General features: G+C 51.2%; 2 protein-coding genes and 1 long non-coding RNA gene across 7 annotated transcripts in view; 1 reads left to right on the plus strand and 2 right to left on the minus strand.

Moving 5' to 3' along the window:
- Nucleotides 1-152: 152 nt before the first annotated feature.
- Nucleotides 153-12,016, minus strand: RASL10B (RAS like family 10 member B). Its single transcript, XM_061390352.1, has 4 exons — nucleotides 11,760-12,016; nucleotides 8,352-8,715; nucleotides 3,190-3,314; nucleotides 153-2,606 (listed from the first exon to the last, which is right to left on the minus strand). Exons 2-4 carry the CDS (start codon nucleotides 8,565-8,567, stop codon nucleotides 2,336-2,338), a joined length of 612 nt encoding a protein of 203 aa, XP_061246336.1. The 5' UTR covers nucleotides 8,568-8,715; nucleotides 11,760-12,016; the 3' UTR covers nucleotides 153-2,335.
- On the plus strand, nucleotides 2,590-5,688 carry LOC133231790 (uncharacterized). The gene is made up of 2 exons (XR_009731236.1): nucleotides 2,590-2,674; nucleotides 2,913-5,688. It is a non-coding gene; the product is annotated as an uncharacterized LOC133231790 (long non-coding RNA).
- Nucleotides 12,017-19,810: 7,794 nt separating the features above from the next.
- Nucleotides 19,811-27,556, minus strand: part of AP2B1 (adaptor related protein complex 2 subunit beta 1) — a 114,983-nt gene continuing 107,237 nt past the window's right edge. For all 5 annotated transcript variants that reach the window (XM_061390359.1, XM_061390356.1, XM_061390358.1 and 2 more), the window contains 2 exons: nucleotides 25,079-25,233; nucleotides 19,811-20,276 (listed from right to left, as the gene is read on the minus strand). In XM_061390359.1, the coding sequence (XP_061246343.1) occupies nucleotides 20,202-20,276; nucleotides 25,079-25,233 (230 nt within the window). In that variant the 3' untranslated portion in view covers nucleotides 19,811-20,201. The remainder of the gene's footprint in view (nucleotides 20,277-25,078; nucleotides 25,234-27,556) is intronic.

Raw genomic sequence — 27,556 nt, forward strand, 5'->3', positions numbered from 1 at the left:
TAGATGGAGAGAGATGAGTCCCCACTCTCCCTTTCCCTTTGTTCTCCTGGTTGACTCGGGCTTTAGGACTGAGGCCACCTCATCACCTGGAGCTCAGAAGGCAGACCCCATAGGGAGCCCCTTCGTCCCCACGGCAGGAACTGAGCCAACACTTTGGTACAGAAACAAGGGAAAACACTCCCTGATTTTTAATCTGACTTCCGATCACAGCGCAATGGGCGTCACACACTCTTCCAGACCCTGTGGTGGGAAACCCTGGGGAGGGAGGGGGCAGGGAGGAGGACAGCGACTCAGAATGGGAGCAGAAGGAATAAAAATCAAAGATCTGGGGTGTAGTGGGAGGGTGGGTAAGGGGGGGGCGGCCAGGTGATACATTCCAACTGCTCCAATGGGGGCCAGCCAGAGGCCTGGGTCCCTCACCCTCACTTTAGGTGCCCCGGAGTGGGGGTAACAGCAGCAGGGCAGGTGAGATGCTGCCCTCCCTCACCCATGCCCCTGGTGAGTCAGAGGGCAAGGATGTAGGGGAGAAAGGGGGCAGCCCCTCTTCTTTACCCTCCCAGCCACTCCAAGGTGTGGGGGAGGGGAGCCACCTCCTCTGCTTCAGAGGGAGGCTCAGAGAGGGAAGGTCACTTGCCCAAAGTCACGCAGCACAGCAGGGACCGGAACCCTGATACTGGACTGCCCAAAGTCAGGGCAGTCACAGTGGAGCTGCGTTAGCCCCAGAAAGCGGAGAGGGCATCACCTGGGGAAGTGGAAGGAAGAATCAAAGCTTCCCTCTCACACTGGATCTGGATGATAAGTTCGCCACCCATGACCCCGTCCCCAGACTCCTCTCCATCACCACCCTGGGCTACCTGGTGTCCTGGTCTGTATGCCACAGCTTGGCTACCTCGTAGCTAGCTTGTTCTGTCTCTCTCCTAACAAGGGACCTCATTATCTTCCCACCAGAGCAGGGCTGAGGGCTCAGCCTCAAGACCTTGGCCTGGAGGCAGGGGAGCTCACACCATTTCCCCTGCCCTCCAAGTCCCCCAGTAATCTCCTCAGGCCACTCCCAGTGTCTTCGTTTCTTTTGTTATTTCTAAGTCGGTACAAAACTGACAGTGATCAGCTCTGGTGACGAGAGGTAGAAACTGGCCAGGCAGCTGGAGAAAACGGGGCGCTTTGGGTCAGGGCGTAGTGTCATCAGGTGTTGGGACAAGGGGGCATCAGATCCCAAGGGCCGCCATCTGGGGGTAGGGATGCCAGCATTATCGCCCCCAAGCACGGGAGCAGGGGGGTGCATAATTCTTTCTGTGGCTCTGCCCCTTCCCAGATTAATCAGGGTAGTCTGAGATTCAAGGCAGGGAGGGTCTGGGGCAGTCAGCTTGGGGTCAGATGGGGAAATAAGAATCTTCGCTGAAATAACCTGACTGCCGCCCCACCCCGCCCACCACCAGCCCCTCCCCCAACACCCCCCATCTGGCAGACCACCCAACCCAGAAGGGAATACAGGGCTGAAGCTGGCATCATGTAAATAAATCTATCATTTGGGGCATTCCCTCTCCACATTCTGTCAAGAAGAAAAAAAAAATTTTTTTTAACCCAGGGGTGAGCTGGCTTTAGGGTCAGGAAGGGGGTGAGGGGCACCCGGCAGGGACGGACCATCGAGTTAAGGCTGGAAGGTAGGTTGTTGTGTCTCTGGGGGGGCTGTTGGGCGGGGAGGTCTCCCTGGAAGGGGGAGAGCTCAGCCTTCTCCCCCTGACGGACCTTAGGACCTCAACCCTCGGACCCCAGTTGTGGTCCGTGGGCCACCCGCATCTCTCTGCCCTGTGCCGGTGATGCTGACGGTCAGAAGGCTGGCCTCACCAAGAAGCTGCCAGGATCCGCGACAAGGGGATGGACGAAATGAGAGCCCTGTGAACGAAGCTGGAAGGTGGAGAGGGTGGGGAACCAACAGACGCGTGGGCGGACAGACAGACAGACACGGGGAAAGACGACGCGGAGCGATGACAAGACACCACACACACTCTCTGGAGAAGACGGGTGTGTGGAGGGGGTGGGGGGGGTCCGGCCAAGGCAGCACCACCCCACCCCCACCCTGCGTGTCCCGCGCGCACCGTGATCCCGGAGGGCGGGGCGCCCCTGGGGCCGGGCCGGGAACCGCAGGAACTACAGCACTAGAAGCGGCCGTCCCGGGGCGGACAGGCGCGGGAGTGGGGACGGGGCGCTGACGGAGACACCCTCTCGCCGCCCTCGGCCTCTCTCCCCCCACCGGGGGGAGGTGCGTGGCTGCAGGGGCGTCTCAGGCCCCACACTGGGCCGTCGGAGTTGTCCTCCCGCCCCGCGCCCAGCCGCATCACATGACGGCGCAGCGGTTGCGGCGCAGCGCGCCCTGGAAGCGCAGGGCGGCGTGCACGTGCTTGCAGCGCGCGCAGCCCACGCTCTTGAGCAGCTCGCTGAAGAGCAGCAGGATGTGCCAGTTGTACTTGGCCGAGCACTCCACGTAGCCGCACTTCCAGGTCTTGCGCACCAGGTGGGACACGTTCCAGCGCGGGATCACGCGTCCGCGCTGCAGGTCCCGCTTGTTGCCCACGATGATGATGGGCGTCTCCGAGGTGCCGATCACCCTGCGGGGCGAGGTGGGAAGCCCGCTCAGCACCCCACCATCTCTCGTCTCACAACCCCCGGACCTAAGGTAGGGTGGGCTGTGCCTGATCCGTGTTAACTGCTACCATCCCTCCGTTCCAGGCGCAGGGCTATGACTGGCTTAAAAAAGATAGGTTATTTATGTTCTCCGCGGGACTTCCCGGTGGCCCAGTGTTGTTAAGACTCCCGCTCCCAATGCAGGGGCATGGGTTCGATCCCTGGTGGGGAAACTTACATCCAGCATGCTGCGGAGCATTTATAATAATAATGTTCTCCCCATTGTACAGACGAGGAAACTGAGGCTGGCTTAGTTATGCAGCCCTGGAAGTCTCCTTCCCAGAGCCTCTGATCTTAACTACTGCACTGGACTAGCCAGCCCATGGTAAGGGTCCCAAAAGGGGTTAATAGCAACAGGGACAGCAAAATGGCTTGAGTGTGTGTTTAACTATGTGTGTGAGAACCAGAGGCACTTGACCCGCCCCCCCTCCCTTCCCCTTTTCACGGGAAGCGGCTGGCACAGGGGCATCCACTTAAGTGGCATTGGGGTGTATCTCAGCCCCTCACCTTGTCTCTAGGATCTGCTGGCGGATGGTCTTGACGTACTCAAAGCTGTCAAAGCAGCAGATGTCGTAGACCAGGATGTAGGCGTGGACACTCCGGAGTCCCCTGCAGCAGGTGTCTGCCCATTCCTGCAACACCCCCAACCACAGCAAGGTCAGAGCAGCCATGAGGGCTCCCTGTGCCCCCTGCCACCTCCAGCGATATGCAGCACTCTCAGCTGCCACTGCACCTTAAACCTTCCACACTCACCTGTCTCCAGGAGGCCAGGTCCCGGGCAGAATCCAAGTGCTCAGTGCTACACCTTCCCCACCTCCAAGCCAGGATAGGTCAGCTCACACTGTCTGACTTCCAGGGCCACCATCTGTCCCATGCATGCCTGGAGCTGAGTTCTGTCTGGTCCCATTTTGTGCCCCAATTTGTCCATCCAGTCCTTTGTTCGATTACATTTATTAAATGCCTTTAAGAGCCCAGCCTTGAGCTAGTTGGACCTGTTGAAATCCTGTCTCCCCAGGCCTCAGCACAGATGCCTCCTCCTCCTCCAAGAACCCTTCCTGCAAGTAAAGGACTATTCTTTTCATCATCTATGTTCTTAGAACAGCTGCATGATACCTTGGTCAGAGCAATAGCTCTATACCTTCTCCATCCCCAAGTCCCCCATTCTGTTGTGAGCTCCTGAGAGGACCAGAACCCAGCCTTCCTCATTTTTACATACCTCCTCCCCCTTCCCATCAGGGCCTCACACCTGTAGGCTCTTAGAGGGCTCTTGGATGGCACGGCCTAGGCTGGAGAACTCTCCTTGGTCCTGAACCCCACCTGGACCCAATTCCTGCCTGTAACGCTGCCCTTAGATTGCTGCCTGAGGTGCCCCTTCTCTTTGCTTCACTCAGCCTTCAAGGTTGAGAAGCAGCAACCCTGAGGTGAAAAAGGTTGAGACTGGATGCCTACTGGGGGCTGATTTAGACCAGGGCCCCAGGGAGATGGAACTTCCTGAACACCAGTGGCAAATTCTCCTGGAAAGGGCTGCAGTTCAAGTTGAACAGGCCCCTGGCAAGGCTGAGTGCACTAAAGGGAAGATTCCTTAAGAGATTAATTAGCCAATTAACCTGCCAGCAGATGAGAACTGTAAGGGCAGCAGAAGGCAGCCAATGTGTGGAGAGGAGGGGCTCCTGGAAGCTTGGTGAGGCAGAGACCTCCCAGGACAAGGAGGATGAGGATTTTCTCTAGGGACCAGAGCCCAGGAAAAGACTAGAGGGAGGCGCAGGCTTGTCTCCAGCACCAGCTTATGAGCTGAACTGGGGTAGGGACCAGGCTTGGAGGACTGCAGCAGGCTCTACACTGCAGAGAAGGATGAAAAGGGGAGACGATTGGGCGACAGTGGGGGAGAGTTAAGTCTGACTCCAGACAAGTGCTTCCCAACTCAAAGGCTTAGAAGCTGCTGCAGTGGATTCCTCCAGGGGGATGATGTGGCATCTTTTGTTTGTGCTGAGTTTTAACTTTGGTGCAGGGGGGAGAAGATGCCGAGGACAAATCCGAAACCACAGGAAACCAGGAAATAGCTTCTCAGGCCAGGATAGACTGTAGTCCGCTGGACATGGGGACCTCTGGGGGCTTGGGACCCCACGTGTTTGCCATTCCTCCCCCATCCCACTGCAAGGAGTAGTAATCAGTGGGAAGTGGGAGGGGTGGGGAAACAGCCAGAGAGGGAACAGCTCTCTGCTGGGGAGAGGGAACAGCTGCCAGCCTTCGAGGGTGATAGTCCCACTGCTCCCCCCAACCTGCTACCTCCTCAAGGGGGCCTTCCAGGCTGCCTCCCACCCACTCCTCTCTGGGGGTCCGAAGAGGCAGAGGAAGAAGCCTCCTGATTGACTGGGTTGTCCCTTCACCCCTGATTGAAGGGAGCAAGCAAGAAAGCTCAGCCTGCCTTCCAGCTAGCTCCGTGCATCATTCCAGATGGTAAAGGGCCATCTTGGGGCTGTGTCAAGACAGAGAAGGAGCTATGGAAACTGAGTCCAGTGCCAAGGACATGGGAGCTGAGGGAGCCACCTGGGTGCCGGCCGTGCATTTGCTGCTCACTCCTTTGGTGGGTTGCACATACCCTCTAACCTCCACTCCCTTCTCTGATAGGAGAGGGACCACAGAAGCAACAGCTGAAGCTCAGGCCCTAGAAAGGCCGCCCTCCTAGGCTGGTTCTCATCTGGCATTGGGGTTCAGACAGTAGCCACTGGGATTTCTACTATTTGTTCCTTGAGGCGTGCTGGATCCTGTCTCAGCATTTCTTGGCACCATGTCCCTTTCTTGTGCTCCAGGGGTGAAGTCTTAGACATCCTTGGAGAGTCCAAAACTCAGGGTCCACCAGGAAGAAAAAGGCCAATGATCCAACAGAAAGATGGGTGAAGGCACTGATAGTTTTCAGATAAAGGAAAGCAAAGGCCCTTAAACATATGAAGAGATGATGCTCAACTTCGCTTATAATCAGAGATGTAAATAAAAAGTACACAGAGACTCTCCTAGCTCATTTTTCAGACTACCAAAAATACAAAAGTTTGACAATACACTCGCTGGTGGCTTTAGGGAAACAAGCGGTCATGTAACGTCTCTCAAAGGAGCACAAAATATGCACCTTTATATTAGGTTGGCCAAAAAGTTTGTTTGGGTTTTTCCGTAACACCTTAGGGTTAGGGTTATCTGTTTATTTTAAGGGAAAACATGGACAAACTTTGGCTAACCCAACAGAAGGGGAGGGGAATGTGGCACCTTTTTAACCCCAATTGCATTTATTATTTGACCTAGCAATGCCATTTCTAGAAATCGATTCCACGTGTATACCTTCCTATGTACAACATGGGGGCTTCCTTGGTGGCTCAGACAGTAAAGAATCTGCCTGCAGTGCAGGAGACCTGGGTTCGATCCTTGGGTTGGGAAGATCCCCTGGAGAAGAAATGGCAACCCACTCCAGTATTCTTGCCTGCAGAATTTCATGGACCAAGGGCCCTGGCGGGCTACAGTCCAGCATTGCAAAGAGTCGGACATGACTGAGTGACTAACACACACGTGTACAACATGACTGTTACAAGCCTATTCACTGTGGCATTGTTTTGAAGCCAAAATTTGGAAACAACCCACCTGTCCAGCAAGAGGGGATTCCACATATATGTCTCCAATGGAATACAGTATAAGTAAGTAAGTAACGTCGCTCAGTCGTGCCCAACTCTTTGCGACCCCGTGGACTGTAGCCCACCAGGCTCCTCTGTCCATGGGATTCTCCAGGCAAGAATACTGGAGTGGGGTGCCATTTCCTTCTCCAGGGGAACTTCCCAACCCAGGGATCACCCAGGTCTCCTGCATTGCAGGCAGACGCTTTAACCTCTGAGCCACCAGGGAAGACCCAATACAATATTGTAATTAGCCTCCAATTAAAATAAATTAATAAAAAATAACAACACACAACATGAAAAAGTACAGCTAAAAACACTAAGACAAGTGAAAATAAATACTTAAAAAAATTTTTTTAAAAAAAGAATGAAGAAGAGATCTCTAAGTACGGATGTGGAAAGACCTCCAGGTTATAATGTCAAGCCAAAAAAAAAAAAAACACAAGGTGCAGGATAGTTTTTTTTTAATGCAAGAAGGGGAGTGGAATAAGAATACATTTTCTTATTTGCATAAAGAAATACTGGAAGTATGAATTAAAAAAACCAATGAGAGTGGCTCTAGAGAGTGGAGCCAGAATCAGGGTGGAGGGCAGCAATGGGACTGAGATTTCTGAGTATGCTTTTTGTTTTTTTAAACATAAAGTTTGGGCTTTTAAATTGCATCTTACCAATTCTGAAATTGAAATTACAGGACCGGGGCGGAAGCTGAGCTTTCACTCAGACTACTGTTAGCCTCCTTTGGAGGAGAACAAGAACATCTGACCTTGAACCCACTGCCCTGACCACAGTGTTCCCCAGGGGTGAGGCGTGGACCAGGCTTTTGTCTTTGGTGCGGACACCCCTGGACCTGGGAGAGATAGGTGTCCCCGAGGTTGGACCAAGGCCCTCCTGCCTGGAGTTGCTAACATGATGCCAAGTATGAGCCCCCCTCCTCCCGCCCCCAGCAGCCCCATCAGAGAAATTACTGTATTTGCATAGTGACAACTGGCCAAGCTATAGCCCCTGCCTTCGGGGCCTCCTCTATGTTTGTCTTTCCTGGAGAAACTCTGCATTCTGGTCAGGGGCTTTTTCAGTGAGCCAACCCAACCCCCTCTCAAGCCAGACCTAGAGAGAGGGAAGGAGGACCCAGGTGTGCAGGCGGGACCCTGTGAGCCGGGGTCCTGGGGGCATCTGAATCCAACCCCAGCAGGAAAGGCTAGCCCGGGGGCCAGTTCTGAGCTCAGGGGACAGAGCATCACTTAAGAGAACAGGCCCTTGAGCAAGAGACCTCGTCGGGGTCTCTGGCCTCTGAGTACACACCTTTCCCAAGCCCCAGCCTTTTCTTCTATAGATGATGTGGGTCTGAGGCCATGGGAGGCAGAGCCCAGAATATTAATAGGCATCTGGTGCTCTCTGTCTTTCTCTCCACTGCCCCTCACCTGCCGAGATCCCACCCAGTTGAGACATCACCTCCCAGGACCCCCACCCTGCCACACCTGGTTGGATGGATGCCCCCATAAGGGTTGTCTTGGTTCCCCGTGTTCCCTCCAGTCATGACAGTCATCAATATAATTGCCTGTTTGTCTTCTCACCAGACTATGAGTTCCTTGAGAGCAAGGTGCTCTCTGTTTTGAGCGCCATTCAACCTCAGTGCCCACCACAGGGCCAGGCACACATTGAAAGTGAAAGTGTTAGTTGCTCAGTTGTGTATGACTCTGCGACTCCACTGTAGCCTGTAAGGCTCCTCCGTCCATGGAACTCTCCAGGCAAAAATAACTGGAGTGGGTTGCCATTCCCTTCTCCAGGGGATCTTCCTAACCCAGGGATCGAACCTGGGTCTCCTGCATTGTGGGCGGATTCTTTACCACCTGAGCCACATTCCTCAAATATCTGTTGGATGAACCGGTGCACAAATGAATGGGATCCCAGCAAAGCTCTTAAGTGGCAGGTGGTGCAGCGCGGAGCTCTCAAAGCTGGCAGCAGGGTCAGTGCCCAGCCCCTCCTCTGCCCTGGCCCCACGCCATGCCCCCCTACCTGCAGCGTGTTGACCGGGAAGGCGCTGATGGGCGGGAAGTCGAGGATCTGGAGGTCGTGCACGTGGCCGTTCATGACGACAGCAGGCAGGTAGAGGCGACGGGCGGTGGTGGGCACGCAGACCTCGCTGAACTCGTTGTACAGGAACTGGCGCACGATGGCACTCTTGCCCACACCTCGCGCCCCCAGCACGGCCACCCGGTAGGTGGAGACCATGCCTCCCGCCCGGCTCCGCCACCGCGTCCTCGCCGCTGCCTGGGGCTCCCCCGGGCTGCATATTCCAGGGGCTGGGGGCTCAGCCACCGTCAGGACCCATCACCGCTGCCCCCTGCTTGCCCAGGGCCCTCTGCGGACTCCACCTGGCCTGTGGGGACGAGAGGCAGGCTTTGGTGGGCTGGCTTCTCCTGGACAGACTTCCTGCACTTTTCCACCTTGGGGAGCCTGCTGGAGTTGTTCTTGCCACTTGGGATGTCCCACCCTCCTTTTTCCAGAGCTCCTATCCCATCTATCCAGAACCTCCCCTTCCTCCCTTCTCCATTCTTCCTGCTGTCCATCCCATTAGTGGGAATTGGCTTTCTTGACTTGTGTTATGACCTGACTTTTGGCCGGTCTGACTCCCAAACCCCAGGCAAGGCTGCAGAGGGGAGTGGAAAGAGCACTAGCTTTGTTTCAAGCCCCAGCTTTCCCACAGAGCCCAGGATAAGATGACACCTCGCAGTCTCCTGGTCCTCAGGGGTGAGACTGGGCCAGTGTGTCTCAGTGGACGTGCTCCTGCCATTTTCAGGGAGAGAGAAGTCTTTACTGAGCAGGACATTTTATATGCCTGGCTGCCAGGAGGTACTTGCCAGCAGCAGCCTCTCGGGACTATGATGACCCAAAGTGTGTTCCCTGCCATCTGCCACCTTCAACCCCTGCTGAGAACCCCTGGACTAAAGGATGGCTTTGGCTCTGGAGCGTGACACTTGTTGAGCGGTTACTCTAGGTCAGCACACCCATGTGGTTATCTTTGCTGTTGTTATTCAGTGGCGAAGTCATGTCCAACTCTGCAACCCCATGGACTGCAGCACGCCAGGCTTCCCTGTCCTATACTATCTCCTGGAATTTACTCAGATTCATGTCCATTGAGTCAGTGATGCTGTCTAACCATCTCATCCTCTGCCACCCCTTCTCCTTTTGCCTTCAATCCTTCCCAGCATCCAGGTCTTTTCCAGTGTTATCCAAAACAATATTCCCAGGTGGTAGTTATTCCCACTTCGGAGAGAAGGCTCAGAGGGAGGAAGAGATGAGCCCAAGGCACACAGCTGGGAAAGACTTTCTACAATGTACTCCTTTCCACAATGTCGGAGTACTCCCAGCTTCCAAATTTAATGATTCTAGTTGGCGAAGGCCACAGGCCAAGGGCTGGGTCTAATTCTCTGGCAACCTTTGAGCTCGGCGGGCCTGGCACACAGCAGGTGCCCAGGAAAGGGCTGCTATGGGGTTGAACCTTGCCCTGGCTTCAGTAGCTCCTTGCTTGCTCAGTTTCCAGTGAGTTTAGTGTGGGAATAAATCTCAGCTCTGATGTTTCCTAGCTGCAGGGCAGAGGGCAGATGGCCTGTCCAATCTGAGCCATGTTCTGCACACATATAAAGTAGGGTCATGAGCCCCTACTTCTGAAATAATTCAGGTAAATCTCTTAACCAGGTACCTTCTCTTTCTGTGGAGGATGGTGACCAGGGAAGCAGGTACATATGCCTGGGACTTCCCATCTGCTAAATGGGTCCGGGACAGATAGGTGTGCTGGGCTCTGATAGGGGCCACAGCCTCCAGCACGCGTGCACGCTTTCTCTGTCGGGGCGTGCCCTTTCCCCACGTGCGCAGCTCATAGCTGAACGTCCCTCAGTCTGGCCTGGCTCAGAGGACCCCATCCATTGGGCATGGATGTGCGCACACAGCAGAGTAAACCAAGGGCAGGATTTGGGGTGAGACCCACCAGCTTGGGATCCCCTGCTCTGCCCCTCACCTACAGTGTGATCTTGGGCAAGAAACTTCACAGGGTGTTGTGAGGTTAAGCGTGCACGGTGCCTGCACAGGGGCGAGGGGCCCTTCGTTCATCAAAGGCTTTCCACGATCCCGGGGGGCCTCCTAGCCATCCCCAATGGGTCACTGTGCACTGCTGCTCACATATATGTGTGTGCGTACAGTGCTCCCCCATTTTATTGAAGGTGAAAACAAAGATTCAGGAATGTGAAGACCAGGTAGGCCATCGAGCTATCAGTTAAGCCAAGGACCCTCATCTTTTTCCTGCCCCATGCAGTGTCCTTTTCCCAACAAGGGCTTCTCTACTTCTGTGAGCTCCCAACGTGGGGAAGTCCCAGCCCCTCCTCCCCCTAAACCCCTCCAGGGCCCTGGGCCCCTCAGGCATCCCTGGACCCTGTCAGCTTGGCAGAGAGCCTCAGCTGGGTTAATTACATAACCATCACACGCTGGGGAGGGGGGCATCTTAGGGGAAGAAGAGAGGGCAAAGGATGCAAGAAGACTTCCGGCCTCCCCCTGGGTGTGGCAACTTAAGAGGTCTCTAGGCTGTACCCTACCTGCAGATTCTCCTGGACAACATACTCCCTTGCCCTGAAATCAACCCTTTCTGGGGGAAGAGCTAGGGAATAAAAGCGGGACAACAGTGCTGGAGCCAAGGAGCGGGGTGCAGAGAGAGGCCCCTGGGTTGGGGACAGCCTCCTGGAGCCCAGCAGGCCCAAGTGTAGTCCCGTGCCTGACTCAGACATGACCGGGGCCCCCCCTCCCGCTTCCCAGGCAGGGGTCCTGGGTCTGAGTGTTTATTAATCCAACATCCCCAGCAGCGGGGGGTGGTGGTGGTGGTGGAAGAGGGCTGTCCAGAGAAGCAGGGCCCAGGCACCCCTCAGCCTCCCTTCCCAAGGCCTGTACTCTGCAGTGAGTCTGCAGACGGCGCCCAGGGACAGACACTGGGGCCAAAGCCTGCTTCTGGTTCCCCTCCCGGGGGCCCGGACACCTGAGTCCCAGCCCCAAGCTGAGGGCTTGGGGGTGGGGGGTTGCAAGTCCCGTGGACCGAGGCACCACGTCGGCCCGCTGTTGGTGCCCATCACATTCATGTGGGAGTGGGTGGGTGGGTGCGTGGGGGCGTCGGAGGATGCTGGGTTCCCTACGACCTGATTGGTAGGAGCGGAGGGGCGGGGGGAGGCCGGAGCCCTGCCGGCTCTCCGCCTCCAGCACCTTGCAGGCACCCCCCCACCCCCCGCACCAGCGCTCACGTGGCCGCCCCGCGCCGCTTCCCTGCCAGCCTGCCGGCCCCCTCCTCCCTCCGCGTCCCTGGCCCCCATCGGCCCGGCCGGCCCCCCTCCACACCCCCACCGACCCAGCCCGGCCCCAGCCCGCCCGCCTCCCGCCGCTTACCCGGGGCCGTCCTAGCTGCCCCCAGCCCGGGCGGGCCGGCCGGCCGGCGGGGCCGCGCTCCCCCCGGGCTCCGGCGCTGCCCCCTGGCTGGCTCCCCGGCCCGGGGGGAGAAAGGTGCGGGCGCCCCCGGATGCCCAGTCGGGGCGGGCGCGGAGCGGCGCGGGGCAGGTGCTGGACGCCGAGGGGGTAGCAAACCTCCTCCGGCCCCGCTCTCCCTCCGGAGCGCGCCGCCCGCTCGCGCCGGGAGGAAGAGGCGGCGGCGGGCGCGGAGCAGGGGGCGGGGGGGGGGCGTGCCCGGCCGGCCTTCCGCTGGGTCCCTGAGCCCGCCGTCTGCACCCGGGCGGCCCGGGACCAATTCTTCCATCCCGAGCCTCGACCTTCACCCCTTCTGACTCTCCCTGCGATGTGTTTAACTCCAACCTGGAGGGGCGGAAGAAGGGGACTGGAGAAGCCCTAAAGACTCTTGCTTTCTCTTGCTTCTCTCCATATCCCGCCCCACCCCACCGTCCCACCCCCACCACACACCTCAGGTTTAGGTCTCCTGTAACCCTTCCCTGTTCTGTTCTGGATGGGCGCCCACCGCGTGCTAGAGGACGTCGAGCCTTCTCTCCTCCACCCCGCAGGATAGTCACCGCCAAGGGTGGTCACTTTCACCCTTCACTGCCTCAGTGAGAGAACAGCGGAGAGGCCAGCGAAGCAAAGCTCATCCGCAGCCAATGCATGACCTCCATGCCCTGAAACGACTGCTCCGCTCTCCTCTCCAGACGAGGAGATGCCAGCGTTTGCCCGCGTCCAGGGCAGAATCGCCTGTATATTTATTCTAAAGAAATCGTGGTCAGGGTCATTGATCATAGGCAGCTAACAATTAAGATCAGGTACTATGTGCCAGACCGTGGGCTCCCACCTTTGCCTGTGTCTTCCAAGTTGACCCTCCCAATACTACGAGGTAGATTCTGTTTCCTCCGTTTTACAGGTGAGATAGTTGAGGCCGAGAGAGGCTGAGTGGACTGTTCTTACTGAAGTGTAAAATGCGGAATCAAAGATTGGGAGTCTGTAGCAGGGCAGCCACTGAGGAACTTGGCTGATGCTCACAGTTTAACCCCGAGACCAGAGGCAGACACAAGGCGCTCGTGTGTGCCCTGTGTGCAAAGTCAAGGTCCCGAGGGCAGGGTAGAGGGAACCGGCCAAGCAATGAGAAGAGTGGCAACATTCAAGGAAGGAGCCTTGAAAGAAGTAGAACTGGAGTGCCAGGGTGGGGAGGGCATGGACAAGGAAGGCTTCAGATCAGAGAATCTGGGGGCGATTCCAGGGCTTTGAGAAGGCAGTACAGGAACCAGACAGAGGGGGCTGGAAATACAAGAGGAGGCTGAGAGGCTGGTTGACGTGAAGTCACAAAGGCCTTGGTTGCCTGGTAAGGAGTTTGGACCTAGACCTGTCTGACTGGGGTGCATGGAGCAGTTTTGTAGCAGGCCAGCAACCTGGTCAGCAATGCAGGTGCAGGGAGGAGGAAGAAGCTGGGAGAAATCTCTCAAGTGTTTTTACCCTCGGACCCAACATCTCCCACTGTGTGACTTTCTATACTTTCTGGTATTCACGTGGGCCCCAGCTTCCGCCAAGAACCGTTTTCTTCCTCCCTGAGGGCTGAGCACCCTCCCTGTTGCTGCCCTTCCCTCTTCTGTCCAGACAGACAGCACAGTGGTTACAAGCCTGGGCTTCAGATCAAGCAGATCTAGATTTAGATCCTGGCCCTACCACTTACTCTGAGACTGAAGGCCAATTACTTGACCTCTCTGAACTCTATGCCTTATTTATAAAGTGGCGTTGTCTCCAAGGCACAAATGAGCCTGTGGTGTGTACAGTCTACAATGCAGTGCCTGGCATGGAGTCTCACTGTGTGACCTTTTGTTTTTCTTTTGTTTTTACAGACACAGCCACCAAAAGGGAGGCTGAACAACCCCCTGGGAAAGCATTTCTGTTTATGCTAGGATGGCTCCCAGGTGCTGGGGTAAGGTTTTGAGAGGGGTCAGGGCAGCAGCTAGAAGCAAATTCAGGGGCCAGAAGAGCAGGGACCCCCTCCTCCAACGCCACTTTTGTTCTGGTGACATCAGGTTTCCGGGCCCTACGGGATTGCAATGGGGTCAACCAATAGACTCTTAATTTGATTAAATCGTCCAGGGCACCACCAGTCCCCCCACCATTTCTGAAAATATTTCATCCTTACTCTGCCCAAGGATCTCAGAATTTGTCTACTCCCCCAAGTCCATTCTAGTTCTGTTTCAGCCCAAGGAAACCTAGAAAAAAAAAAATCATTCAATGCTCACACACTTTGCAGCCAGGCTTCTCAGAATTCTCAATTTAGCTCCCCTAGGGGAACACAGAGCCACAGGTTCATTACAGGGCCTCACACTGGCTTGCAGTGGTAAGTCATTTAAAACAATGTATGGATTGCTTTATATGAAACCTGGAATCAAGATTGCTGGGATATGCAGATGACACCACCCTTATGGCAGAAAGTGAAGAACTAAAGAGCCTCTTGATGAAAGTGAAAGAGGAGAGTGGAAAAGTTAAAGCTCAACATTCAGAAAAAAAAGATCATGGCATCCGGTCCCATCACTTCATGGCAAATGGAAAAACAGTGGAAACAGTGTCAGACTTTATTTTGGGGGGTTCCAAAGTCACTGCACATGGTGACTACAGCCATGAAATTAAAAGACGTTTACTCCTTGAAAGAAAAGTTATGACCAATCTAGACAGCAATATTAAAAAGCAGAGATATTACTTTGCCAACAAAGGTCCGTCTAGTTAAGGCTATGGTTTTTCCAGTAGTCACGTATAGATGTGAGAGTTGGACTATAAAGAAAGCTGAATGCCGAAGAATTGATGCTTTTGAACTGTGGTGTTGGAGAAGACTCTTGAGAGTCCCTTGGACTGCAAGAAGATCCAACTAGTCCATCCTAAAGGAAATCAGTCCTGAATATTCATGGGAAGGACTGATGCTGAAGCTGAAGCTCCAGCACTTTGGCCACCTGATGCGAAGAACTGACTCACTGGAAAAGACCCTGATGCTGGGAAAGACTGAGGGCAGGAGGAGAAGGGGACGACAGAGGACGAGATGGTTGGATGGCATCACCGACTCAATGGACATGAGTTTGAGCAAGCTCGGGGAGTTGGTGATGGACAGGCAAGTCTGGTGTGCTACAGTCCTTGGGGTCTCAAAGAGTCAGACATGATTGAGTGACTAAACAACATATATACATATATATATATATATATATATAGAGAGAGAGAGAGAGAGAGAGAGAGAGACAGAGAGAGAGAGAGAGAGACAGAGAGAGTTTTTTTTTACCACGCAGGATGCAAGATCTTAGTTCCCTGTCTAGGAATTGAACCCATGCCCCATGCAGTGGGAGCATGGAGTCTTAATCGCTGGATGGCCAGAGAAGTCCCTAAAGCATTATATCTTAAATCCCAACCCATTCAATTAATATAAAATGCAAAATTTGCCTGAATTTAAGATTTGGTTGGTTAAGTCATTTTGGTTCACTGAGTCACTTTGGGCTAAGGATTGTATGCTCCTTGGAGCCTGTTCACTTTTCTATGGTTAGGATTACCTTGGTGAAAAAAACCCGAGAGGCTCTGTCCATAGTCTGTGGCTCCGGTTCAGCTGAAGACGCCTGAGGTACAAACCTAAGACTCCAAGGGATAGGATGCGTGAACCCACCTACAGCATCTCAAGCCCAGAGGACAAAGACCTGAACCTGGGACTCCGCCCTTGCTCCCTCAGAGCCGAGGATCCCACTGGCTTTCAGAGGCTGTCTGGCCAGATCCTGGGGCCTTTAACAGTTAAGTGGAGAGTGAATGAATCAAGAGAGGGGAACCCACAGGCTAGACTTGCACATTCTCCTCTAACACCTACCCAGTGGGAGAAGGTGGGGAGTGGAGTTCTCTCAGTCCCAGAGTGTTGGGGCAGTCCTGTCTCAAAAGGATACTTCTGGAAATTAAGTCCATCTGGGTCTAAACAATCCCTGAATTAGCCTTCCCCTTGTTGGCAGCATCAAGAACGGCAGGGCAAAAGCTAAATGAGAAACTGAGATAGCAAGTTTGGAGCCAACTCGGAAACTTTTCAAGAAACATCCTTGTTGCTAATAACATGTCTGGGGGCTGGTGGGGATTCTAGGATTAGTGTTCAGGAGATAGAAATGGGTAACAACGGGGGAGGTGTGATCTTTCCCAAGTGCCACACCAGGTATTAAAATAAACAGGCTCTCTTGCCTCCTGGAGCTGGGGGTGGCAGGGAAAAGAAATCTGGGTCCAAGCAAAACCAGAAAAAGCATCAATGCCTGGGGTGGGAGTAGGAAGGCTCCAACCCGGAGTCCTCAGCTCTTCTGTGGCCTCAGAAGCGATGCACCTGAGAGCTCCGGGTTTCCTAACTTGGCGATTGGTAGGGGGAGGAGGATCTCAGGCGCCCTCAGGTGGAGGTCTCTCGCCAGTGTGCCCTGCTTCTGGAGACTGAACCGCACTGGGATGCAGGGGCTTAGCAAGGCTGGCCCTTGGCCTGGTGGCTCAGAGGAGTGGGATGAAGGGAAGCTGCAGTGAAGCAATAAAGACAGAGGGAGTCAAAAGATGTGGCTTCACCTCCTCTCACCTGAAAAATGGGGATAACACTCCCAACTCACGGGACAGGCAGGCATCTTGTGCATCAGAGTGCTTTGCTATTTTTCAGCTGCCACAAGAATCCCGTTACTCCAGACGAGGCAGTAGGCAAACAGGTGTCTTTCTCTGGCAGGGAGTCTCAACTCTGCACTTTTAGAAACACTTGGGGAATGTTTTGAAATGCAGGTTGTCCCAGGCCCTACCCAACTGGTAAGAATTGTCAGCCTTTCATGAAAGCTCTGGGGTGTGATCAGTGTGCACCCAAGAGTTAAGAGCTTCTGCCCTAAGGATTTTCTTGGCCAAAACTGACATTCTTAGCTGGTGAATCCAATCAGATCTCAGTAAGGCCTATCCCTCATCTCTGACTCCGAACCTCCACAAAGACCATCCTGACCCCACTTCCCTGCCAGAGTTATTCCAGTTAGAACTCAGGCCAACTAGCCAGCACGTGGTGACAGCCCGAGTTCCGAGCTGCCAAAAGATAGTTTTCATGGTGTCTGAACATCCACGTAGTAGAAGCAGTTTCTGTGCGCAGCCCTGTGCACCTTCCCTACACTGACTGAGGCTCAGGGCATCTGGGCATGGGACCCCTCAGCCTCGCTCCCCCACGCCAGGCTGTGGGGGACTTCAGAGGCTGTCCACTCATCAGAACCAGGGCCAGGGCCTCCGGCCTGGCCACACCTGGCTCACGTGTCCCCAGCCACACAAATGCAGGTGATTCGATCTGAACTCCTTGGGAAGCTTGATTGAAAGCAGCATTAATTCTATCCACTTGCGAACATGCAGGACTCCAGTGCAGATCCGAGACGCTTTTTATAAACGGATCAGTGAAACGTCCTGGGGAAGAGGACACCGACGAGAAGCTCTGCTGAGCTCCTTCTGCCCCTGTGCCTGGGTGGCTGGCTGCCCCTGGCCCATCCGCTCGGGTCCTGGAGGGGACCTGCCAGGGAAGATGAACTGGCTCCTCTGAGCACTGCCTGCAGCGAATGCCTGAGTGGTGATGGTGGTGGGGACAGCAGCGGGCGCGGGGAGACAGGAGCCTCTGAGGCGTGTGATGCTTCCTCAGGCCCATCTCCACATTTCATCTGGCTAAATCCCCGGGAGGGCCGGGCAGCCAAAAGCCAAGTTCTAATAGCGTGGTTATTAATACCCCATCCTTCCCCTGGCCCGCTGTGTTCTGTCCTCGAGTGTCAGTTCTGGGAACAAAGTACACAGCACAAACTTCATTTTGTGTAAATGAGAGTTTATTGATGAAGACAAAGTCAAGCTTCCCCCGCCCCCCACCCTCCCCCAGAACAGATCCCAACAACAAAAGAATGATAAGTTTTCTTAGGGCAACACTTACCCCCCTCCCCCTTCTCTCCAGTCCCAAGGTTTGCAATGGAGACACAGGAAACAGGCTCGGGCGAGGGCAGACACTCAGGGAATCTCTGACCAGCAAGAGTCCTGGGTGTGTGTGCGCTTGCCGTGCCCTTTGTGAGAGGCTGGGACGTTACAGAGACAGGCTGCAGCGGCGGAGAGGGGACTGCAGGGCAACCTCCTAGTCCCCCGTTCGGCCAAGCTCGAAATGGGCCCCGAGGGATACTGCGGTGGAGGTGACAGGCTCTGCCTCTTCAGGAGGGGGGTCCTTCTCATGAAGCAGAATCCCTCCCCAGCTGCTCAGGGGCAAACCGGGAGGGAGCCTCTCCAAGGAGCGGAGGGCTGGCAGACCGGCCGGATCAGCTGTGAAGTCCAGCTGTTGCCCATGACTGCCGGGGAGGCTGAGGAGCTGGGTTTCAGGGGCGGAGGGGCACGTCTCGGTACCACCCCGTCTCGTCTGCTTACCCTGCCACAAGCCCTGCCGCCTGGACCTGCAGTCTGCTTTGAGGCGAGAACACTGCGCTTGGAGCGGGGCCCTTCTTCACTGCTTGCGTCGCACTGACTCCACGAGCAATCTCCCAGCCACAGAGCTTCACCCACCTGCTTTTCTACCCAACCTGGCACCCACCCCCACCCACCATCCTGTGCCACTTCCTGTTCTTCACGTGCCTGAGGGGTTCCTGTCCCTCACCCCAGGAATTCTTCTCGTGGAGAGAGTCAAGGCTTAAGAAACTGCTTTGGGGGACCTGCTCCCCGTAGCTTTCCAAGTGGTATGAGTCAAGGTCATTTCACTTGCAACATGGTTGCAGGGTAGTTTCTGCTGTTTTCTAGGGTTCCTCCTCCTGGATTCACTTTCAGGTCCAAGTCCCATGTGAGGTCTTGGACCCAGGCGCTTCTGATGAGAGCGGGGGCATCTGAGAAGCAGTCTCAGTCATGGACCCGGAATCCCCAGTGCTGGGCAGCAGCAGTGCCCACAGGTGAAACAGACAACCCTGCTGGACAGACTGGTGTTCCAGGCACAGAGCACTCTTTGACAGCCACACCCAATGTGTCCAGGGGGGCAGGGGTTCTCACGTTTCCTGATCTTTTGAGAGAAGAAAAGGACGACTTGGCCCTCTGAGGTGATCTCAACCGCCTGGGAGCCTAAGCAACACAAGTGCCGAGCGGGTGAGAGAGCCGAGGGATGACTGTGTGGCACCAGAAGCTCACTTTCTCCCCACACCCACCCTGCTGGCCTCCAGCACTGAGGGGCCTCCATTCTGGCATCAGGGTTTACCTTCAAGTCCCTGGACAGAGACTCTGCTGCCACCGGATGCCAATGAATGGAGCGCCAGAATCTGCGTGGAGTGTGAGGAGAGCCATAAGGAAGCAGGCACCGGAAAGGTAAGAGAAAGGCATCGAGGAAAGAAAAGTCGACGAGAGGGTCCCGCAGTGAGAACTCTGATGGGGATTCGGAGACACAGCCCCCCACCTCTGCTACTGAACAGTCAACAGTCCTCAGGCGGTAACGTCCTGTTTGTGTTTTATCTTTTTCCTTTTTAGAAAAACAAGGTTGGATGAGTTGTTATTTCAAGTAAGTCTGTTTCAACTCTAAAACCAAGATTTTAGATGTCAACTGGACCTGAGATTAAATTAAATCCAGAGCAGGAGATGGGGGTGGGGGTGGGGGGCGCATTTTGATTCCTGAAATTCTTTCGTCAGTGTCATTCTCGGATTTGACCTCGGGAAAGGACTGTGTAAATTCTTCTTCTCAGCCTGGGTGCCTCAAGGCCCCATTTCCTACACCCTCTAGCACCATTCAAGGAAGACCACCATTCCTAGCTGCAGCGCATCAAAGGAGATGAAAATACAGGGCAGGAGGAATCACAGGAAAAGGAGTTTGGAGAGAAAAGAAAGTGATCAGGAACAAGGCTGCCACGAGGTGGCAAGAAACTGTGTCTCTTCCCTCCAGGACTGTGCGGTTGTCTTAACACTTCTCTCAGTTACACACTATCCCTCAATTTCTCGTATGTGCAAATATATAAAACAATAAAGTGCAGTTTACGTTTCAGTGACACTTTTCCTTGCTTTAATATTTTTTGTTGTCTTTTTCTGCTTTTGAAACGAGGTCTCGATTACAAAATATCAAACTACACTCAAAACTGCAGCCACTCTAAGGACAGCATGGAGAAGCCCACAAGTGAGGACAGAGAGCAGCGGGTGGCACGAGGTGGGAAGTGACTGAAGCAGTGGTTACAGACGGTCACAGGAAGCTAAACTATCCAACAGGCGGTGCCCTAACATTAGCACAGGTTAGACTAGTCACTACCTTGGCGGGTAGCCTCGGTGTGTTCAGGTTCAGATTCTACATGGCGATAACAATTTCTTCCAGTTAAAGAGTTCTTGGCCTGCACCGATCACAGGGTGGCTGGAGGGCACCGGACCAGTCTATTAGTTTTTCAAAATGCTGTCGTAGACCTGATAGATGTACTGGGAGACCTCGGGAGCTCTACACTTCAGCGACAGCTGTGCGGAGGAAAAGGAGAAGGAAGATTATTAGCACGGAGGCTGGCATTCGCTCAAAAGGTATCCACGTACTCAGTTCAAGGAAAGCTCTTTCTGATACAAGGGGAGAAGGGCTTCTATCGTTGAGCAGCCAAACAAAGAGACCCTGCTGATAGGAGGTTCTGTGGGTTTTAGAATTTCAATTTAATCAACGTCAAGCTGTGCTGTGTTTCCACCCACATTCTACGTGGGTCTGCAAAGTTGGGAAATAATTCATAGGAAACACTGTAGGGGACAGATGCTTTCCTGCTTTGCTAGGAGTCACAGGGACCATAAGCAAGTGAAAAGGGAAGGGCTAAAACCCTTAACTTGCCGGTCATTTCATCTCTCTGTTCCAGTTTCTGTCTTCACAAGGATGGTTATCTCAGTCCCAATTCAGGAGGACGGATAACTAAGTAAAATAAAAGCAGGAGCTAGACAGCTCCAAGGAGCTAGTCTTCCCTGTATTATAGAAGAGAACATACACTGCTAGCGAATGAAGATAAGAACCAACACAGGTTTCCCTTGTAGCTCAGATGGTAAAGAATCTGCCTGCAGTGTAGGAGACCTGGGTTCAATCCCTGGGTCGGGAAGCTCCCCTGGAGAAGGAAATGGACAACCCACTCCAGTATCCTTTGCCTGGAAAATGCCATGGACAGAGGAGTCTGGTGGGCTGCAGTCCATGGGGTCGCAAAGAGTCGGACACGACTGAGCGATTAACACTAACACTAAAGAGACATTTACCGAGTGTAACTGTACCATTTATGTCAACAGTGTTATCTTTCAGCTTCTGCCTCTTATTCAGGCTGGTCAGATACTTCTCATATCACTCTACTTGTCTATTACCACCTCTTTGTCTAGTCTAACAATTACCAAATTAAAATATTAAAAAGATTTCAATGCTGAACACTGAGATTTTCACTTTGTGGGTCAACAAGCGCAAAATTTAAACCTAGGTTCGGACTCCTGAATTGTACCAGATTAGGCAAATTCACCAGATTCACAATAACGTTAACAAAAGAAGCATATAAATTGCATTAAGAACCAGAACACTTAATCTCTGTTTTCTGTATTACTGACATCATCGCTTGTTTATTAAAGTAGATGAACAAAAGTTGTCTTTAACGATATACCATAAGATTTTACATTATCTTACCTCTTTTTTGTCTTATTAGAGACTAAACAATTTAACCAAGTTCAAAGAGGTGAGAATATTTTTGGTAAAAATGTCAGGAAGATGATCGGTCAACCCTAAACTTCTTGAGAAAACTCACATCCTCAGAACTGAGTGAGATTTTAAAAATGCAAAACCAAGCCAAACAAAAAGAACATCACAAGAGGCTCTATTTAGAATTTACAGCTTTAATATACATTCTCTAAGGCATTTCCAGAACTGCTGCTCGACATCCATTAGGAAGACAGTGCTGATACACGTAAAACAAAGTGTATAACTAATTTTAGAATACAAATATAAATAGAAAACGCCCCCCACTTTGGTCCCAGCTGCCGCTCTAGGCCCTCCCTGCCTTTCTGCCCCTCCTCCAGCCTCTCCACTGTCAGTGTTGTAGACAGCTCTCATGGGAAAGTATGCGGGTTCAGAAGAGGAGGAGGAGAGGAAGCTAAAACCAGTAAGAACAGCTAAGGGAGTTAACTCCCAGACTAAAGAGGGGAGTAGTTCCTCCTCCCCCAAATACAGTTCTGTATTTTGTCACATCTTTGTAGCAGTACTGGAACTTCCAACCAGTTGGAGATCCACTTTTGGTTCACTAGTGATAAGAGAATGTTGTCTTCCTCAATAAAAGCCGAAGGTGGGCACTGGCAGGAGTCTAGACGCAGACAATTTGAGCTGCTCTTTGGAGGGGGGAAGAGAGGGAGGGGAGGGGAGGGGGGGAGGGAGGGTAAGAAGAGAAGGAAGAATCTCTTTCTCTGGACTGTTCTATTACCTCCCTCCTCCAGACACCCCAGCCTTTAATAACAGGTTAAGTTTAGGGTTAAATCCATTCCTTGCTTTCCAACAAGTACAGTTAAGACAAGCTGGAACACATTAAAAAAATTTTTTTTGGCTAATTCCTAAAGAAAGCAAGAAGGAAATGTACATAAAAAAAGAAGCTAAAAAATCTGATTTAGGACTGTGGTCTCATTTTATATGGGAAAAGAGGTCTTTCCAGGATTTTAACTTTTCGAAGCACTAACCTACTTATGTGTCACATCTTTAACACCAACCACCGAGGAATGCCATCTACCTAGACTCGCCTCCCTTGCCTAGGTAATAAGCCAAGGACTTAAACATCTACTTCAGGTTTATGGCCTGGAACACATACTTCTTCACCTGGGACAAGTTATCTTTCTAGGTGAGAAAGAGCTACTTAGAGATTATGAGGGCTCTTCCCCCTGGGATAAACAAACCTTAATGACATATAGTAAGGGGACAAAGGAAGTGATTTATCATGTAGTGTACTATTACTCTGGAGAAGGCAGTGGCACCCCACTCCAGTATTCTTGCCTGGAAAATCCCATGGATGGAGGAGCCTGGTAGGCTGCAGTCCATGGGGTCGCTGAGGGTCGGACACGACTGAGCGACTTCACTTTCACTTTTCACTTTCATGCATTGGAGAAGGAAATGGCAACCCACTCCAGTGTTCTTGCCTGGGGAATCCCAGGGACGGGGGAGCCTGGTGGGCTGCCGTCTCTGGGGTCGCACAGAGTAGGACATGACTGAAGCGACTTAGCAGCAGCAGCAGTACTACTACTTGGTCATCAAAAAAAAAAAAAAAACCCAACAAACACCAAATGATTAATATATGCAATGACTTAAGACAGATGTCAAGGATATTATGCTAAGTGGGGGAAAAAAGTCTGAAAAGGATAGGACCTGACTTTATAGAACCCTCTCAAAATGACAGAATTATAGTAATGGCAAACAAACCTATCAGTGATCCCCACGGGTTAGGCATGGGGTGAGTCTGTAACTATAAAGAGATAGCAAGGAGGAGTTTTTTCATGGTGACAGAACAGTTCTGTTCCTGATCATGGTGGTGATTATCACAAATGTGATAAGATTTCATAGTACTGTACACTCCTTAACCAAATAAACTAAAAATAATGATGTAAAAACTGGTGAATTGTATTATGGGTGTAAGATGTTCTCAATGAGGAAACTTCAGTGGAAGATATATGGGAACTCTATGTACCATTTTTAAAACTTTATGTGAGTCTTAAATTAGTTCCAAATAAAAAGGTTTTAAACATTTTAAATCAACTATGCAACTACTAAGAGGTCTTTGTCAAAATTCCCACTATCCTTAATGAACACAAAGAAGACAGGAAGTGTTCAGATATCTGAATTCTTAGCACAACTTACCTACCAACAACTTCTGTGATCCTGAATAAGATATTAATCATTCTGAACCTGGGTTTCCTTATCTGCAATCTAGGGGTAATCATGCTACTCTAATCTAGCTGAGATGGAATACTGCAGACAATTACATAATGAATGATAAAACACACACACACAAATACACATACTTTGAGAAAAGTTCTAGGGAAGTAAATGGAGTTATTTTACAAGACCTGATTTTACAGTAGAAACCTGTCCCTCCAGAAGAGCAGACAAGGCTTTCTCTTTCTTGGGGAACTCAAGGAAAATGACAGGATAGTTTCTTACAAAAAAAGACAAACGACTGGCGGCGGCGGAGGTGGGTGGGAGGAGTGTACCGTTTATGGGAGAAGCCTCAAGTTTCTCAGCTCACAAATGCTTGGGCAAAAAAATCTAGTTAGATGGGACGTAGTATCACTCACACACACACACACTTGTCCAGCTTACTTCAAGGGGAAACTAAAAATTTTCAGTTCAGGGTGGTACTACTTCCTTGATGTATGCTAATGAACACACATTTGCCTTAAAACTAAGGAATGGAGTCACAGACTTTTCTCGGCTAAATGGCCAAAAAGTTCACTTAATCTACTGATTATAAAGCTTTATCAGTTATTCAATTATTGAACCTTATTTTTCTTATCACTTTCCTTTCCCCTCATTCAAAACAGTGTACAAAAGCCTTGAACATAATAGAAGAATATATTTCCCCTATCCCAAGGGTTTTCTTATACTTTACAAAATGCAGATGACAAGCAGCATCTTACTGGGAGACGGTATTTTACAACAGTAAACAAATGGCCAGTGCCTAGGGTATTACGGCTATGCTGATTAACAAAGCAACTGGCTCCTCCCCTAAAAATAAGGCCAGGATTTCAATTTTAGTCCAGCGTGGCACTGAAGAAGTTTTCTAAAGTTCCCTTTCAGGCTATAAAAGGTGTGTCCCATTTTGCCTTAGTTTTTCAACAAGCACTTAGGACATACAATATCACTAAAGAGGATCATATGTACAGGCATTTTGACATCCTTACATCCAAAAGCAGGAATGAGCTTGAAATGAGCTACGAAAACAATCCTCTTAGCGGCCTGTTACAGTGTCACATGCACAGATACGCTAGATGAGCATTAACCGACACTGATGGAGCTGCAGGTTCTGTGAGCAGCTCTGTATATACCTGGAGGAGTCTGAGGCACTCCAGCAGCCAGAGGCCCCTTCCTGGTGAATGGGGGCAGAACAAGGTCTTCTACGAATGCAACTGGGGACTTTTTTGACTGCTTGTTTTAGATATCTGGGGAGTGCAGCAACTCCACCAGGTCTTTCCTGGCAAATTAAAAAATGCTAAGAAAAAAAACGAAAGGGCTCTTACCTCCCTCCGTGAACCCATCTCACCCATTCTGAAAAAGGCCTTACCGTGTAATTGGGGTTTCCTGGTTGGATACGTAGCTCGGCCAAAATCCAAATGCCGTTAGTGAGCTTCAGGGATTGGTACAGCATGTCCTGCCCTTCCACATTCCTCTTGGCAATAGTATAAACATTGTTGTTTTGCAACTTGCTGGAAACAGTGTCTAGAAACACAGATTCAAAACGCAACACCTTCAGTTACAATACCCAACAAGGACGCCATGAGCCATGTGTGCTCAATTAGCCCTGATAAGCACCGTCACATGCATGTGAGCACATTTCAGAGAGCCCTTCTCCCACAAGACAAACTGTGAGGAAGCTCTCCAAGTGCCTATGCACCACATTCCAGGCCAGAAAACGGAAGAAGGTGTGACTAAGCAGCAGTGTTTGAGAACTACCTGTGGAGATTATGGTGGGTCTAAGCCATTGGTACCCTTAAACTATTACTAGGAGCTAGACAGGTAAAAATGCACTGAAGTGGACAGAGACAGAAATGGGTGAATGTCTGACTGCCATGTTGGGATTCACTTCTGGAACGTTGGTCCCAGATCCATAGGGATACAAAGACTGATGACTGAATCTACAATACTTCCCAAGTCACTACTACTCCACCACGAGCCACTCTGGCCTCCCATGCCAGGATCAGAAAAGTGCCAGTTGCAGAAATCCTGCAAATCAAATTTGTTAACCTTGACGTTTAGGTGTTTGTTTGTTTGTTCTAAAGCAGGAAAATGATTTCTTAAGCCTCTGGGGACTATACCCCAAATTAATAACGAAACAAAGTGCCTTAACAAAAGTTTTTGAGAAAGACTGAAGTTGTGTAAAGATGATTATTCCAAGGCCTGTAACCTCGACTGCCACTGAGGCCTTTGTAGCCATCAACACAGGAGAAGAACAGGTTGATGTTTGGGGTCTTCTTGTGCCTACGTACAGCACAGAGACATGACATTCTAGAATTAAAGGTCATTTCTCTCTTCTTGTTCTCTGACTGCTAACATGAGATGCTGCAGCACCAGAGAAAGAGAAACTTTAAGAACAGAGATGATAAACATCATTTCTTTGTTGATAGTTTATTACATTTGTTTCTAATAAGAATTAAATTACTCAGGAACTAAATTCTCCCCACATAAAAACCAGTCATACTCTATTGGAGAAGGCTGCTGTGATGGATGGTCTTTCTATTCTCCTAGACGGTAAACCCTCTGAGCACAGGGATCCTAGAGTTTTTCATCACTGTGCTTCTCACAGTATCTGGGACACAATGAGTACCTGCCATCAATATCTGTGAATAAGCCTCTGACTCAGGTGTTGGAGATGCCAATATGTGCCTAATGCCATAGCATTAAAAAACATTATTTAAGACATTTCCCCAAAGAAATACAAATGGCCAACAGACACATGAAAAGATGCTCAACATCACGAACAGATAGTGATAATAGATAAATGCAAATTAAAACTAGAATGAGGCACCACCTCACACTAGTCAGAATGGCCATTATTTAAAAGTCTACAAATAACAAATGCTGGAGAAGATGTAGAGAAAAGAAAACTCTCCTATGCTGTTGGTGGGAATGTAAATTGGTGTAGCCACTATGGAAAACAATATGGAGGTTCTTCAAAAAACTAAAAATAGAATTACCATATGATCTAGCAATCCCACTTCTGGACAAATATCCAAACAAAATTATAATTAAAAAAGATACATGTATTCCTATGTCCATAGCAGCACTATCCACAATAGCCAAGATCGGCAAACAACCTAAATGTCCATCTATAGATGAATGGACAAAGAAGATGTGGTACATATATACAATGGAATGACTACTCAGCCATAAAAGAGAACAAAACAACGCTATTTGCTACAACACAGATGGAACTAGAGATTATCATACTAAGTGAAGTAAGTCAGAAAAATAAATACCGTATTATATCGTATGTGACGTTATGTGTGGAATCTAAAATATGACACAAATGAACGTATCTATGAAACAGAAACAGATTCACAGACACAGAGAACAGACCTGTGGTTGCCACGGGCGAGGTAGGTAGGGGAGGAATGGAAGGGGAGGTTTGGGTTAGCGGATGCAAACTACTGTATACAGAATGGGCAGACAACCCACAACTGAGTGACTGAACTGAACTGATGTATCTGTTAATCCCATATTCCTAATTTATCTCTCCTCCTTCCCTTTTTCCCGTTTGGTAACCATAATTTTGCTTTCTATGTTTGTGAGTGTAATAAACATCTATTTAGATGTGGTCTAATTTTGGAGCTAATTCTTGCCCTGATGTCTTTCTTCCACATTCAACCCAACAAGCGCTCAGGGCAGGAGGTACTAAAGCCCATTCATTAAACAACTGCATCACTCTTAGTTATGCTTAATTTCCCTCCTTTTATTTCCAGTTTCCACTAACACCAAGCAGAGTAGTTGTAACTCAAGAATGGGTTCTCTTTGAGAAGCCAAAATGTTTATCTCAAGGTCGTTA

This window comes from Bos javanicus, chromosome 19 (genome assembly GCF_032452875.1).
Source record: "Bos javanicus breed banteng chromosome 19, ARS-OSU_banteng_1.0, whole genome shotgun sequence".
Lineage (NCBI taxonomy): Eukaryota > Metazoa > Chordata > Mammalia > Artiodactyla > Bovidae > Bos > Bos javanicus.

Bases quoted from the DNA above. Each gene is read 5' to 3' on its own strand.
- RASL10B (XM_061390352.1), bottom strand. From the start codon at position 8,567: ATGGTCTCCACCTACCGGGTGGCCGTGCTGGGGGCGCGAGGTGTGGGC. The intron at 3,315-8,351 runs GTAGGGGGGCAT...GGGGTGTTGCAG, and splicing joins TCCCGGTCAACACGCTGCAG to GAATGGGCAGACACCTGCTG. The intron at 2,607-3,189 runs GTGAGGGGCTGA...CTCGCCCCGCAG, and splicing joins CAGCAGATCCTAGAGACAAG to GGTGATCGGCACCTCGGAGA.